Source organism: Aotus nancymaae, unplaced genomic scaffold (genome assembly GCF_030222135.1).
Source record: "Aotus nancymaae isolate 86718 unplaced genomic scaffold, 86718_ANA_hifiasm-v0.15.2.pri h1tg000010l, whole genome shotgun sequence".
Lineage (NCBI taxonomy): Eukaryota > Metazoa > Chordata > Mammalia > Primates > Aotidae > Aotus > Aotus nancymaae.
The window spans coordinates 37,120,666-37,136,647 of NW_026988421.1; the positions used below are offsets into that span (position 1 = coordinate 37,120,666).

Consider the following 15,982-nt stretch of genomic DNA (forward strand, 5'->3'; position numbering starts at 1 on the left):
TATAACATTACAGATAAAAGCAAGGGCTTTGGGGTCAGCCTGGCCTACACTGGATTCTGTGTCTATTGTTAACTGGCCATAGGACCTTGGATAAGTCACTTAACTTCTCTGAATCTCAGCTTTCTTTACTGGAAAGCAGGGATAATTGCAGCACCTTTATCATAAAGTATTTAGCGCAGTGCTAAATACTGGCACACAGTAATAGCTGCATTAATGGTAGTCACTATTGTTATTATAAAAACAATTCCAGATAACTGGAATCGTAGTTCAGCTGGGTAACAACACTTGGTGATTTTCAAATTGTTTTCTTTAAAAAGCAGAGTTTTTAGAAAAGAATGTCATGGTTTGGCTCAAAGTAAGGTTGAGATGATCAAATGCTTTCTTTATAAATATCATTAAAAAAAAGTATCCCAGTGCACCAGAAAGTTTTTGAGAACAAGCACTTTATCAAGCTGTTCAGAATGTGCAGGAGATCAACCCAAGTGCCAAAACCATGTGATTTTCCTGGAGCAAATTTCTGCTTACTTAGAAATTAAAAAAAAAAAAAAAAAAAGGACCAACTCTTGAACTTTTTTTTAAAATTTTTAATTAATTAATTAATTAATTTTTTTTTTTTTTTGAGAAGGAGTCTCGTTCTGTCACCCAGGCTGGAGTGCAGTGGCATGATCTCGGCTCACTGCAACCTCCACCTCCCAGGTTCAAGGGATTCTCTTGCCTTAGCCTGCTGAGTAGCTGGGATTATAGGTAGGTGCCACCATGTCCAGCTAATTTTCTATGTTTAGTAGAGATGGGGTTTCACCATATTGGCCAGGCTGGTCTTGAACTCCTGACTTTAGGTGATCCACCCACCTCGGCCTCCAAGGGAAGTGTGAGCCACCACACTTGGCCCAACTCTCAAACTTTTAGACTTGCTGGGGAGAAAATCCTTGCCATCCAAGGCTCCTTCTCCTCTCCTCTTGGTTTAAGCCTTTGTAGCACCAGTGCTCCCAGCAGGACAGTGGACTTAAGGAGTCCACCATCCCCTTAGGAGTCCAACTCCCAGCAGGCTCAGCACCAAGGAACTGCACGAACACAGCCCAGGTCTCCCACAGAAGTTCTTTAGAATCCCTGACATTGCTCAACTAAGACAGGAAATGAACCAGAACTTGGGTTCCTTTTATTTGGATTTCAAACAAAGGAGGTCACCAAGTGTTGGTCTGCAAATGAACTGTGTTTGCAGGGCAACTTTATTTTTAAGTACAAGATGACAAAGTGAAATTTCTTTATTATAAAAAATAAATGGGGCTCTTTGATCTGGAAGTGCTGTCTTTGTTCTATAAAATGAAAGTTTGCCAGGGCTGGGTCATGGGGGGCATTCTGTGTGTCAACTTCCTAATCTGGCTGACAGAAACGTTCCTTCAGCATTTAAAAAAAAAAAAAACCCCTTCTAATAGCCTCGACTATCTAGATGTTTCAAGGAAAAACATTTATTTTCCCTGATGTAGTGTCTTAGTCTGTTTGCATCTCTATAAAGGAATACCTGAGGCTGAGTAAGTTATAAAGAAAAGAAGTTGGCAGGGTGCAGTGGCTCATGTCTGTAATCCCAGCACTTTGGGAGGCGGAGGCAGGTGGATCATGAGATCGGGGGTTTGAGACTAGCCTGGCCAACATGGTAAAACTCCATTTCTACTAAAAGTACAAAATTAGCTGGGTGTGGTGGTGTGCACCTGTAATCCCAGCTACTCAGGAGGTTGAGGCAGGAGAATTGCTTGAACCTGGGAGGCAGAGGTTGCAGTGAGCCTAGACTGCACCATTGCACTCCAGCCTTGGCTACAGAGCAAGAATCCATCTCCAAAAAAAAAAAAGAAAAAGAAGTTTATTTATGATTCTTCAGACTGTACAAGAAGCATGGTGCCAGCATCTGCTTCTGATGAGGGCTTCAGGGAGCTTCCACTCATGGAGGAAGGGGAAGGAAAGCAGGTATCAAATGATCAGAGGAGGAACATGAGAGAGAAGGCGGGGGTGCCGCTTTCTTTTAAACAACCAACTCTTACATGAACTCACTCATTACTGCAGAGAAGGCTCCAAGCCATTCATGAGGGATCCACCCCCATGACCCAGACACCTTCCAGTAGGCCCCACCTCCAACTCTGGGCGTCAGATTTCAACATGAGATTTAGAGGGAACAGATATCCAAACTATATCACATGGTAATTCAGTTCAACTGAGCAAAGGTATCTTTGAGCACCTACTGTGACCCCCTGCTAGGGAAGACACCAGGAAAAAAAAAAACTTATAATCTTGGGGGAATAAAGACCAACAAATATGAGACAGAGAACAGCAAGACAGCCATGCCCCTTGGCATTGCATTAATGGCATAAGCAGGACACCTGGCCCAGAATTTTTGTATTTTTAGTAGAGACGGAGTTTCACCATGTTGACCAGGCTGGTCTCAAACTCCTGACCTCGTGATTCTTCCACCTTGCCCTCCCAAAGTGCTGAGATTACAGGCATGAGCCACTGCACCTGGCCTGCTGTTGATTTTAAAGTTTCTCATCCACATAGTGGCTCCTGCAGAGGAGATATTAGAAATATTTATGCTAGAACACAAAAGTGAAGATTTTCAGGAAAATTTGCCCCTGCAATTTGAAGAAGCTAGTTATGATCACATATCACAGGAAGTGAACACCTGAGGGGTTCTTGTTTAAGGAATGCTTTCTTAGAGCTTTTATATGAAGATGACAAAAGGTAGAGACCCCGTGGCACCAGTGGCTTGACTGGAAGTGTGCGTTGTCAAAGATGTTCTTTTCATTGACCCCTCGAAGACTATTCCCATGACAGAGGGGAAGGCTGACCCAGTCTCCAGGCTTGACCTGAAAACCTGTTACCATGGCAACTCAATTTGCCAGCTGTCAGTCGGCTTAACTGGAGCCTACATTCCTGTAGCTGGAAGAAACTATTTTTAAAATCCCACGTCCGTTTTTGAAGCACCATCTGCTAAATTTGTGTTCTGTCCAACCATAGACATGCAACAACTCATTCATAGCCAGACTTCACCGCTTCAAATGTCTTTCATTCCATGAACCCCAAAGTCATTTGCTTAAAGTTATATATGTATTTTTTTGATGGAGTTTTGGCTGTGTTGCCCAGGCTGAGTGCAGTGGCGGTGTGATCTCGACTCATTGCAACCTCCACCTCCTGGGTTCAAGTGATTCTCCTGCCTCAGCCTCCCTAGTAGCTGGGACTACAGGCATTTGCCACCACATCTGGCTAATTTTTGTATTTTTAGTAGAGATGTAGTTTCACCATGTTGACCAGGCTGGTCTTGAACTCCTGGCCTCAGGTGATCCTCCAGCCTCGGCCTCCTAAAGTTCTGAGGTTACAGGCCTGAGCCACTGAGCCCAGCCTTAAATTAAATTTGATCCAGTTTAGAAAACATTTATTGACACCTGACTGTGGGACGTACAGAAGTGAGAAAGTCATTGTTTTGCCACCAAAGAGCTTGCAGTTCAATAGGAAGGTAAGAGATAAACATGAACAACTATAGCCCAGAGCTGAATGTAATACATTCCTCCAGAGAGGATTAAGCAAATTGTTATATGGGGAACAATTGCTTTAAGAAAGCGTTTTTTCAGCTATGTATTGCAACTCTGTATTCACAGTGCCTAGCACAGCCCTTGAGAAGTCATAATTGTTCAATAAATGCTTGGTTAGTTCAGTGAATGATAGATGGGCATTGAATATGGTTTAAATTTTTCTTTTAAGAAGGCCATTTTGGGGCTGGGCATGGTGGCTCACGTCCATAATTCCAGCACTTTGGGAAACTGAGGTGAGTGGCTCATCTGAGGCCAGGAGTTCAAGACCAGCCTGACCAACATGGAGAAACCCCGTCTCTACTAAAAATACAAAAATTAGCTGGGTGTGGTGGCAGGTGCCTGTAATCCCAGCTACTCTGGAGACTGAGACAGGAGAATTGCTTGATCCCAGGAGGCAGAGGTTGCAGTGAGCTGAGGTTGCACCACTGTACTCCAGCCTAGGTGACAGAACGAGACTCCGTCTCAAAAAAAAAAAAAAAGAAAAGAAAAAAGGAAAGGCATTTTGGGGAACACTAGTGAATACGCCAAAGCTCCTGGCCCATGCTGAAGTGTGTTGAAAGGGAAGCATGATCCTGAGGGCTATAGGTGCTAGGCTGAGACATTTGTCCTTAATGGGAAGACCATGGGCCTCCGTGAAAGGTGCTCCATGACAAGGGACTGACTTGGTCTGAGTGGAACTAGAAAATGATCCATGTGCCAGAATTGCAGGCACTATTTCCAGGACTGGGTTTCTTTTCTTCTTCTTCTTCTTTTTTTTTTTGAGACAGAGTTTCTCTCTTGTTTCCTGGGCTGGAGTGTAATGGCACGATCTCAGCTCACCACCTTAACCTCCGCCTCCTGGGACAAGCAATTCTCCTGTCTCAGCCTCCTGAATAGCTGGGATTACAGGCATGCACCACCATGCCCAGCTAATTTTTTGTATTTTTAGTAGAGACAGGGTTTCTCCATGTTGGTCAAGCTGGTCTCAAACTCCCGACCTCAGGTGATCCACCCTCCTCGGCCTCCCAAAGTGCTGGGATTACAGGCGTGAGCCACCATGCCTGGCTGTCGGGACTGGGTTTCTAATCAAGTGGTTTTGTCTAGTAAACTGATTATATTAGTCTAATTTTTTCCTAGGATATTTAGGAAAATGAAAGTGCTCATGATAAACAAGTGGCTCTCAATATTTAGACACAGTGAAATCATCCAGGGAGATCTCTAAACGTGCAGTCATCTGGCATCCATCTCCAGGGGATTTAATAGAGGTCATCTGGAGGGGAGCCCCCAGTCTGTAGGGAGAGCCTGATGAAGGCAGATTTCGGAGTTCACTTTGAGAAACCCTGCAGTTGAGAAAATGCATTTCACCTGGTTAGCGTGGTGTTTCCTAGAGCGAGGCATAGTGAGATCTCTGGGCTTTATCTAGACTGGCTCACAGCCTGATTCATCCATTGCCTACAGGACTGCATTTGCATCCCTGCTTGTTACGTTCCTCCATGGTACCTTTGCTCTGATCTATGTATTGGAACATGCTAGAAGATTCTTAGGGCACATTTAGTGTTATTTACCCAGGAATGGGGAGGGGGGTAACAAATTACTTACAGTAGGGCACAAGGATTTATTTATAAAACTTTTAACATTTTAGAAACTCGGAAAAAAATATTATTCAACATTCTAGCTAAGAAGCTGTGTTATCTCCAAGATATTACATGTTTTCCTGCTTCAAAACTTACTCTTTCCTGTTCTGCATTGTCCTTTTAGCTTACACTGAAGATAACATGGTATCAGTTCTTTGTGTGCTTGGGCAATGACCTTTGGCTCTAAGTGATAAAATTCTGGCTTAACCAGTACCACCACTTAACAAGACTTCATCTTGAAAAGCAGAGTTAGCAACGCAGGCAGAGGCCAGGCACTGTGGTTCATGCCTGAAATTTCAGCACTTTGGGAGGCTGAGGCAGGAGAATCGCTTGAGCCTGGGATCGCTTGAGACCAGCTTGGGCAACATAGGGAGACTCCATCTCTACAAAAGATAAAAATAGTTAGCTGGACGTGGTGGTGCATGTCTGTAATCCCAGCAATTCTGGGGGCTGAGGTGGGAGGATCATCTGAGCCGGGAGGAGATGAAAGGAGAGGGAGAGTTTGGATAAAGGGACCTGCCAGCGGCTGAAGTTGGGTCTGTGTTCCAGCCAGGAGGATCCCAGTCCAGCGAGGGTGACCAGCAAGTGCTCCTCGTCCTCAGCCATTCCTAGGAGTTGCCTCCACTGGGGAGCTCCAAGAAGGATCTCCTTCCCCGGCCAGGTGCAGACAAAGTGGGGTGATGGAGGTCGGGGGACAATGACCTGCAGATCCGGTGACATCTGACATCTCAGTGACTGATAGCCCACTCTCTTCCACTTGGTAGGGAGAAGAAGTGCTAGAGAGGAGTATGGGAGCTGGAGGAAGAAGGGACATTGATGTGCACTGGGGAAAGGCACAGTTGGGATGCCAAAGGCAAACTTGACTGTATCACGAGGTCCACCAGGGCTGCCAACTCTTCAGCACTGAGTGGGTGGACAGAAGCCATGTAGGCAAGTCTCATGATCACAAGTGACAGCACGCAAGGGCAGTTGGCAGGAATATTGCTGCTGAGCTTCTGGAAACAGGACCACAATACATCTCAGGAATGATTAAGTTGCTGGAGCTATGATAGAGAACCATGTCTAAATGTTAATTGAAACATCATGGGTAAGGAAGAGTGGATCATACATGGGTTACTGATAATCAAAAAGGAGACAGGTCAGTGTTAGCTGCAGTCACAAGCTTGGTAGGATTTGACCAAGTGACATTATAATTGTTGGAGAGGCAGGATGGCATTCCTACAAGGGAGTTGTGAAGAGCTTGTCACAGCCAGAGAGGGACAGTGAGGAACCTTAAACCACTGTGAATCAACAGATCTGGATTTGAGCATTGGCTCCACTATCAAGCTATGTGACAGTGGCAATGTCACTTAACCTCTCTGAGCCTCAAGTTCCTTTCTTACAACATTAGGAAGTGGATTTAATAATATGTAGAGTCTCTTCCAGCTCCAAAGTTCTATGATTCTATTAAATGGCCTGGTCATGGCTGGGCACATTGGCTCATGCCTGTAATCCCAGCACTTTGAGAGGCTGATGTGGGCAGATCACTTGAAGTCAGGAATTCGAGACCAGCCTGGTCAATATGACAAAACCCTGTCTCTACTAAAAGTACAAAAATTAGCCAGATGTGGTGGTATGCGCCTATAGTCCCAGCTACTCAGGAGGTTGAGGGTGGAGCATCCCTTGAACCCAGGAGGTGGAGAATGCAGTGAGCCTAGATCGTGCCACTGCACTCCAGCCTGGATAACAGAACGAGACTGTCTCAAAAAAAAAAAAAAAAAAAAAGAAGAAGAAGAAGGAAAAGAAAACACTCCTGATCAAAGCCAGGGTTCATGTATTATAAGAAGTTGGGATGAGAGAAGCTTCTTTGGTGATTACTTCTAATTGTGAATGCCGGGATGAGCAGCTATGCTTTGGTTCAAATAGGCTGCATCCAAGAGCAGAAAGTGTTCCAGGGATGAAACGAACAAATGCTGTGGAGAGTTTGAGTAAGAAGAGACCCGAGGCTGGACCGTTGGATTTTGCAACATGGAGGTCTTTAGTGACCTTGACAAAAGCAGTTTTGGTGGACTGGGGTGGGCAGAGGCCTGGCTGGAAGAAGAATAAGAATCAGAGAGGGAGCGAAGAATGTGAGTAAAAATTATTCTTTGAGGAGTTTGCTCCCAAAAGGGGCAGGAAAAATGGAGCAGTAACTGTAGGGGGCGCTGTGGAGTCAATGAAAGTTTTGTTTTTTAAAATTCTGGGTGATACTTCAGCATGTTTATATTTTGATGAGAATTCTCCAGTAGGAAGTGGGGAACTGATGAATTTATAAAGAGACAGAAATCGCAGAGCCAAAACTCCTTGAGTAGCAACAGGAGATAGGATCCGTGCAAATGTGGAAGAGTTGGCTTCAAGTCAGGGAGCACAGTTAGTTCAGTGACAGAGTAATTGTAGCAGGAGAGAAAGCCACAGATACAGGTAGATGATTGATTTGGAGTTGGAAGGATGTGGAAATTCTCTTCTAATTGCCTGTTTTCTCAATGAAATAAGAAATCGAGTCATTAGTGGACAATGAGAAAGATAGAGTGTTGGAAGCTTTCAAGATGCAAAATAGATGGCAGTTCAGAAAGGTAAGGTGATTTGACTGTGCTGGTTAATTAGTGGCCATCTCAGACCAGGATCCCGGAAAGCTTTGGGATAGATGTCTTGGAAATGTGGTAGGTTGGCCAGGCAGTCCTGTGAGGACACTCACAGTTTGTGATCAGGAAATTAAAGTGAGACCACTCCAGTAAGATGTGTGTGCTTCCTAGCCAGGTCCAGCTGGCTGGGTGCAGAGGTGAAGTCAGTGGAGGGAGAAAGGCCCGTGACCACAGAGGAGTAATGCAGCCACAGGCAAGGCGTGCTCAGGACTGCTCGGAGCCAACAGCCAGGAAAAGGCAGCAAGGATTTTTCCCTTGAGGCTTCAGAGAGAATGTCTCTGCCAAAATCTTGATTATATAGTTGTAAGGTGTGGAACTGTCAGGGAATGCCTTTTCTTTTCTTTCTTTCTTTCCTTTCTTTTGTTTCTTGTCTTCTCTTTCTTTACTCTTCCTTCTTTCCCTCCCTCCCTCCCTCTTTTTCCTTCTCTCCTTCCCTCCCTTCTTTCCTTCCTTCCCTCCCTCCCTCCCCTCCTACCTTCCTTCGTTTCCTCCTTCCCCTCCTTGCTTCCTTCCTTCCTTCCTTTCCTCCCTCCCCGACCTTCTTTTCTTTTGACAAGGCCTTGCTCTGTCACCCAGGATGGAGTGCAATAGCTTGATAATGGCTCACTGCAGCCTCAACCTCCTTGGCTCAAATAATCCTCCCACCTTAGCCTCCCAAGTAGGTGGGACTACAGGCATGCACCACCACACCCGGCTAGTTTTAAAAATTTTTTGTAGAGATTGGGGAAGCATCTCCTTATGTTGCCCAGGCTGGTCTCGAACTCCTGGGCTCAAGCGATCCTCCTGCTTTGACCTCCCAAAGTACTGGGATTACAGGTGTGAGCCACTGCGCCTAACCAGAGAATAAATTTCTATTGTTTTAAGCTACCCAGTTTGCGGGACTTCCTTACGACAGCCTTCGGAAGCTTATACTACCAGCAACCTCCTGTTCAGTCAGTGATTCCTGACTTGGTGCGGCCCTCTGTGGTTGTGAAACAGTTGCTCTTTGTAGATCCCCTTGGCTGTGGATTACATTCGTACCTGGGTCTCATGAGCAGGGCCTGCCAGCACAGCTGCTAGCTTTTCAGTCATGACACAGCTTGCACATAAGGGTGTGTTTAGCAGTGCCTTAGGGGACCACTCACTCTTTGTGGAACCCTTAGTGTAGCATTGTTTAATTCTCTGCAGCTTCCTGCCACATAAAGGGGAGATTTCCTGCTCGAATATTCTTCTTCTGTAAGGCAGAGAGGCTGGCTGTCACTGTGGCTTAGGCTGGTTTCCTCTGACCCAGCCCTTTAGCCTAAAGTCTGAACAGCAGAAGACGTTCCCAGAAGAGATGGGCTCTTCTAGAGCATCCATTGAGAATGTAATGAGTACTTGTCCAGAGTCCAGCATTGTAAAGGCGTATGATTGACCCCAACTTTTTTCCTGCTTGCTGCCATAAACAATCACCAGCCCCAAATGGTATAATTTACAGCAAGGAGGAAGTCCCACTTAGGCCCAGCATGACAGAAGGAAGTTTGTCTTCGTTGTTTGGAGGAACCCGACAGCTAACAGCGCCAGCCATTGCTCGGCCCAGGACAGGTTTGCAGAGGGAAGGCGCCTGGCTCCCAGTGCTTCCCTGAGGCTGGTGCCAAAGTTGGGAGGAGCACCTCTTCAGCTGTCTGGGTGTTCTTTCCTGAGAGTTGTGCAGTAGTTGTTCCAAATGTGAAGTCACATTTGTGCCTGGGATTTTGTTCCTCTCCCCATTTATTTTATTATTATTATTTTTTTTTGAGATGGAGTTTTGCTCTTGTTGCCCAAGTGGGAGTGCAGTGTCACGATCTCGGCTCACTGCAACCTCCGCCTCCCAGGTTCAAGCGATTTTCCTGCCTCTGCCTCCCGAGTAGCTGGGATTATAGGCATGCGCCACCATGCCTGGATAATTTTGTATTTTTAGTAGAGACGGGGTCTCTCCATGTTGCTCAGGCTGATCTCGAACTCCCGACCTCAGGTGATCTGCCCACGTCGGCCTCCCAAACTGCTGGGGTTATAGGTGTGAGCCACCGCACCTGGCCCCCTCCCCATTTATTTACTCATTCCACGTTTATCAATCGCTTTCTGTACACTTTATGTAAGGTGCTCTGTAAGGCATGGGGCAGACACAAAGAAGCAAAGGCAAGCTTCCTGCTTCTGAAATGCCTGGGAGTAGGGGACGCCTACAGGCTGACAAGCAGGTGCAAGACTGTGACGAGGGCTAGAAAGAACAATGCGTGCCGGGTAGAGGAGAGTGGGACTAACTCCATCTGGAAGAGGCGGGAAGGGTGTATTGGAAGACAGCATATTTCATCTGAAACTTAAGGAGGAGAGGAACTTACCTGGTAGAGAGTAGGATGAAGAAGATTCCAAGAGCTTGGATCCAGGTGCCCTAAGAGAGGCAGCAGGTAAGCCCTTCTTTTGAAGTCTCTTCAAGAATAGGCAAGAGGAGGCCCAGATCATCTTGCAGAGGACAAAGGTTTCTTATCTTTGGCTTCCATGAGGTTTTCCCAGTAGTCTGAAAAAGATATTGAGGGAGGAAAATGTGTCCTTCACCTGCAGCCTAGTTTTAAATCCAGTTTTTGTTTTTCTGTTTTTTTTTTTTTTGAGATGGAGTCTCACTCTGTCACCCAGGCTGGAGTGCAATGGCGCGATCTTGGCTCACTGCAATCTCTGCCTCCTGGGTTCAAGCAATTCTCCAGCCTCAGCCTCCCAAGTAGCTGGGACTACAGGTATGTGCCACCACACCCAGCTAATTTTTTGTATTTTTCACCATGTTAGCCAGAATGGTCTCGATCTCCTAACCTCATGCTCCACCCACCTCGGCCTCCCAAAGTGCTGGAATTACAGGTGTGAGCCACTGCGTCTGGCCTTTTAAATCCAGTTTTAAACCAGTGAGGCAGGGTGAAAACTTGGTTCTAGTTTTAGCTTCTAATAACTACAGGCAAGTTGCCTCGGCTTTCTGGATTTCAGTTTTTCTGTCTGTAAAATGGGGTGACGGGTAGGTTCGATCAAGGATTGCTAAGGTCCCTTCTAGACCAGCATTCTAGAAGGGACCTTAGAATTGTGGTCCATAGCAATGTGAGTCTATTGCTATTTAAAGTGTGAAGTGAGAATCTAGAGAGTGTTGAGTCAATGGGTCAGAGGACAGAGTAGTAAGTCACACTCAGTGAGTAGGAGACAAAAACAGGGCCCACAGAAGAACCCAAAAAAGTGTATCGGGGGAGAAGATCTGCAATGATCTAAAAATATTTGTATGAGCACCAGTGTCCAAGGCTGTGGAAGATCCAATATGGAGATACAGAAAAGGGCACTGAGCTTGGCAAGGAGAGGTTGTGACTGACCTTTGAAGAACAGAAGCCAGGCTAGGATAGGCGAAGCACGAATGAATGGATGGTGAGGAGCAGGGCCCACCCTGGGCTAAAGTGCAAGGCAGTGCATGTGGAGGCCCCTCTTCCTTGCGGCTGCCTCTTCCACACTCTGGGCCCACTGACTGCTACAGCGCCCCATCGCCATGCCTTCCATAGCTGCTTCCAGGAAGCGTCCTGTGCATCAGAAGAAGCTCCTTCCAATTGCAATGGTCTGAATGTTTATGTCCCTCCACAATTCATACATTAAAATCCTAACCCCAAAGGTGATGATTAGACAGCAGGGCCTTTAGGGAGGTGATTAGGTCACAGGGGCAGAGCCCTCGTGCATGGGATTAATGCCCTGATAAAAATGGGCCTGGCCGGGTGTGGTGGCTCACTCTTGTAACTCCAGCATTTTGGGAGGCCGAGACAGGCGGATCACGAGGTCAGGAGATCAAGACTATCCTGGCCACCATGGTAAAATCCCGTTTCAACTAAAATACAAAAAACATCAGTGGGGCGTGGTGGCATGCGCCTGTAGTTCCAGCTATCTGGGAGGCTGAGGCAAGAGAATCGCTTGAACCCGGGAGGCTGAGGTTGCAGTGAGCTGAGTTCGTGCCACTGCACTCCAGCCTGGTGACAGAGCAAGACTCCATCTCAGAAAAAAAAAGGAACTCCTTTGCTCCTCCACCATAGGAGGCAAAGAAGGCTCCAATTGCAAATCAGGAAGAGGGCCCTCACCAGACACCAAATCTGCCAGTGCCTTGATCTTGGACTTCCCAGCCTCCAGAACTGTGAGAAATAAATTTCTGTTGTCTAATAGCCACCCAGTTTGTGGCATTTTGTTATAGCAGCTCAAGCAGATGAAGACACCAACCAAAACCGATTGCACGGCAAAACCAAAATATAAAAAGTTAATTTATTGGGTGCTGCTCTCTGCCAGATACTGTGCTAAAGGCTTTACCTATAGATAATTACATCTTTACAGTAACCCTGTGGTAAATATTGTTTCCCCCTTTTTGCAAATGAAGAAATTGAAGCTTAGAGAAATTAAGAAACTTAGACTCACATAGCTCAAAATTGGAGGGTGGGGGTGGATTTGAGCCCAGGCTGCATGGCTTCGGAGCCCAGGCTTTCAAGAGCCATGGTACACAGTAATCTGATAAAACTAATTCATTCCAGAATGTGAATGACTGACAGGTGACTGCCTGTGGAAATTAAATCTATTTCATGATCTTGCATTGTGGAGAAGGAGTTTCAGAATCCAAAAGCAGGGGATACAAATGCTGGTGTGTTCTAGACAGGGGAGCTCATGTTCTAGTCACTCTTAGATTATATTGTACAGATTACCCGGAGTTCTGTTTGTCTATTAAGAAAAGAAAAGCTCAAGTTTGTCAGTGAGTTTCAAAGAGTTGGTGAATAAAAGAAAGGGGAGAGGTAGTAGGCAGAGTTGATTTTTGGTTTTTGGTTTCGTAAGGAGAGAAAGATCTGTGTCCACTTGAAGGCAGAGGAAAGGTCACAGTAGAGAAGGAATCCCTGGAGGTACCCAAAAGAGAGCGAAGACATTTGAGGGGCCTGCAAGTCATCAGGAGGTAGGAGGATCTAATGCATGGCAGAGGGTTGGGATTTTCACTCTGCTGAGCAAGGTGAACCTTTTCCTGAGTGCAGAGGGAAGGTCGAGAGATAAAGGAGGGGACACGTGTTAAAATGACAAACCAGGAGGAGGAAGAGAGAGCAAGATGGTCACCTTGGTCTGCTTGGCAAGAAAATGAGGAGAGTTTCTCATCTGTCATGAGGGTGGAAAGAGCAGTCATGAAATTAGGAGGCTCAAGCAGGAAACAGACAGTGTGAACAGTTCAGGAGCAGATCTCTAGAGAGAAGATGTGCAGTGGGAGGCCGGAGTTGAAGTCTGTCCTTGCAAGCCTCCCGTGTTTTGTGGCATTTCTTTCTTTCTCCATCCTACCTGCAGAAAGTCCCCCTGACCTCAGGTTGGATCCTAAGATGAGAACTCGGTGATTCCTGGCTGGGTTTGACGGTGCCATCTCCTCTCATTGTCCCTGTGATCTCTGCCATTCTCTTGGTTTCTTTGAGCAAGAGCCCTGATGCATCGTGAACATTTTCCTGAAGAATTTTTCCAAGTCACAAGAAGTCCCAAGTCAGTGTCACCAAGTGGATCTCCTTCACCTGCCACTTTAGGAACACTTAAAGCATAATGGTGGACAAAACTGTCCTGGCAACCTGAGCATTCAGACATTTACAGGATAGAGGCTGTCCCTCACTGGGTTTCTTTCCGATATTTTAGGAGATGGGGAAGAAGATGAAGGTGATGAAGACAGGTTGGACAATGCAGTCAGGGGCCCTGGGCCCAAGGGGCCAGTTGGGACCGTGTCAGAAGCTCAGCTTGCTCAGAGGTTCACCAAAGTAAAGAACAGCAGGCGGATGCTGTCCAATAAGCCACAGGACTTCCAGGTAGGAATGGCCTGGGGCTCTGCACCTTTGTTTAATCTTCACGTTGCCCATTTCCTAACAATTGCGGTGATGTGTCAGTGATATTTGAATGGACGATAGCTCAGCTAATAAAGAGAGATGTCAGTGCGTAAACCCAGTAAGAAAATCCCTCCATCTTTCTTCTGCAGGCACAAATGGGTTTAGTCTGGCCAGATGATGGTCTTCAGAGAAATAAAACCATAATTCTCCTTCCCTTTGGTGGAAGGAAAGAGCTAATCAAATAGTAGAAGCACAAACACTGTGTTTTTCGTAGCTCTGGGCACTGTCTTAGACTTGGGAGGCAGCCATGGAGTGAGTTGGTTCATCACCAGGCTCATCAAGACCGGGTGCGTGGCTGGAGTCTGAGCAGTGACCTCCACCCCGCCCTGCTCTTTCCCAGGCCAGCTTTGAGCGACTTCATCTCTGCAGCTGCTCTTGGTCTCTATAACCCAAACCCAGTTCCCATCTTGGGAATGATCCTAGGTGGCCCCGCCCTATTGGTAGCACCTGGTGCACCACAGCGCTGCCCTGTGTTAGCAATCCTGGTAGGTGAGCGGAATGAAGAAGCACCTGGGGATGCTTTACACCACGTGCTGGGAAAGGATTGGTAACCTCCCCGCTTCTGTGCTGCAGATCCGCGTCAGAGTGATTGAGGGCCGACAGTTAAGCGGCAACAACATAAGACCTGTGGTCAAAGTTCATGTCTGCGGCCAGACACACCGAACAAGAATCAAGAGAGGAAACAACCCATTTTTTGATGAGGTAAAAGGGTTGAGAGGGCATGTTTCTGCTCGTGAGTCCCACAGGAGGGGGAAACACGGGAGCAGCTTCACTGGTGAAGACCTCAGACGAACAAAATTAGGCGTGACCATGTGAACACCGGGCAGAGTCTTGGAAACAGCCCTGGAGTGTAAGCTTCATGGTAAACCCACTTCTGCATGCTGGAGAAGGAGAAATGGGTAAGTAATCGATATAGCTTTTTTTTTTTTTTTGAGACAGAGTTTTGCTCTTGTTGCCCAGGCTGGAGTGCAGTGGTGCAATCTTGGCTCACTGCAACCTCCGCCTCCCGGGTTCAAGTGATTCTCTTGCCTCAGCCTCCCAAATAGCTGGGACTACAGCCATGCACCACCACACCCGGCTAATTTTGTATTTTCAGTAGAGACAAGGTTTTACTATGTTGGTCAATCTGGTCTCAAACTCCTGACCTCAAGTAATTCACCCACCACCAAAGTGCTAGGATTACAGGCGTGAGCCACTGTGCCCAGCCAGCATTTATTTAACTAAATAAAATTGTTCAGTTGGGACAATTTAAAAGATATCTAGCTTTTAGATACCTAAAAGTGAAGATCCAAGGCTAAGCAGGTAGGGGATACACACCTGTAATCCCAACACTCAGGAGGCTAAGATGGGAGGAGTGCTTGAGCCCAGGAATTCAAGACCAGCCTGGTCAATATTAGTGAGATGCCTTTGAAAAAAGAAAAAAACAAAACACCTGGTCCCCTCTGTTGGTGGTTCTCAGAGATGCTTTTGCCTTTCTGGTGTTTTTATGACAATTTTTGATGATCCTTTCCTGATGAATCCTTTTGACCCTTATGATAGAGCATGTGATATCTACCTCATATCTACCTTTGCTTTTTCTAATTAGCATTGTGTCTCTGAGGGCCAACTCTCTGTGACTAAGTAATCCAGTTTTTTTAGAGGTGTCAAAACATACTTGGCTGCAAAAATAATATAGGTTAAAGGAAAGCAATTATTAGCACACAGGGGCTTTGTTTATTTTGCCCCCCCCATACTAAGTTTTTTGTTTGTTTTTTGTTTTTTTTTTTTAAGACAGAGTCTCTCTCTGTTGCTCAGGCGTGGTGGTGCGATCTCGGCTCACTGCAACTTCTGCCTCCCAGGCTGATGCAGTCTTCCCACCTCAGCCTCCCAAGTAGCTGGGACTACAGCCATGCGCCATCACACTCAGCTAATACTTGTATTTTTAGTAGAGATAGGGTTTCACCATGTTGCCTGTGCTGGTCTCGAACTCCTGGCCTCAGGTTCTCCACCCACCTAGGCCTCCCAAAGTGCTGGGATTACAGACGTGAGCCACTGTGTCCCATCTCCCATACTGAGAACTTAGCCTGTTCCATTGACCTCTTTTATAACACTACTCAAAAATACGTGATACCTTGACTATAATCTCAAATGCCACAAAACTCCATGACTGGGCTCGTGCAGAGAAGTGATATATTCTGGGAACTTTGTAGAGTCCTGCCCAGCTGTGCTGAGGAGACACATTGGGGATTCCTCAGCCTGTGTCT

At 46.4% G+C, this 15,982-nt stretch overlaps 1 protein-coding gene across 3 annotated transcripts in view; it reads left to right on the plus strand.

Moving 5' to 3' along the window:
• MYOF (myoferlin) overlaps positions 1-15,982 on the plus strand; it is a 179,139-nt gene that overhangs the window by 57,552 nt on the left and 105,605 nt on the right. For all 3 annotated transcript variants that reach the window (XM_064374110.1, XM_021669047.2, XM_021669046.2), the window contains exons 6-7: positions 13,495-13,661; positions 14,313-14,441. In XM_064374110.1, the coding sequence (XP_064230180.1) occupies positions 13,495-13,661; positions 14,313-14,441 (296 nt within the window). The remainder of the gene's footprint in view (positions 1-13,494; positions 13,662-14,312; positions 14,442-15,982) is intronic.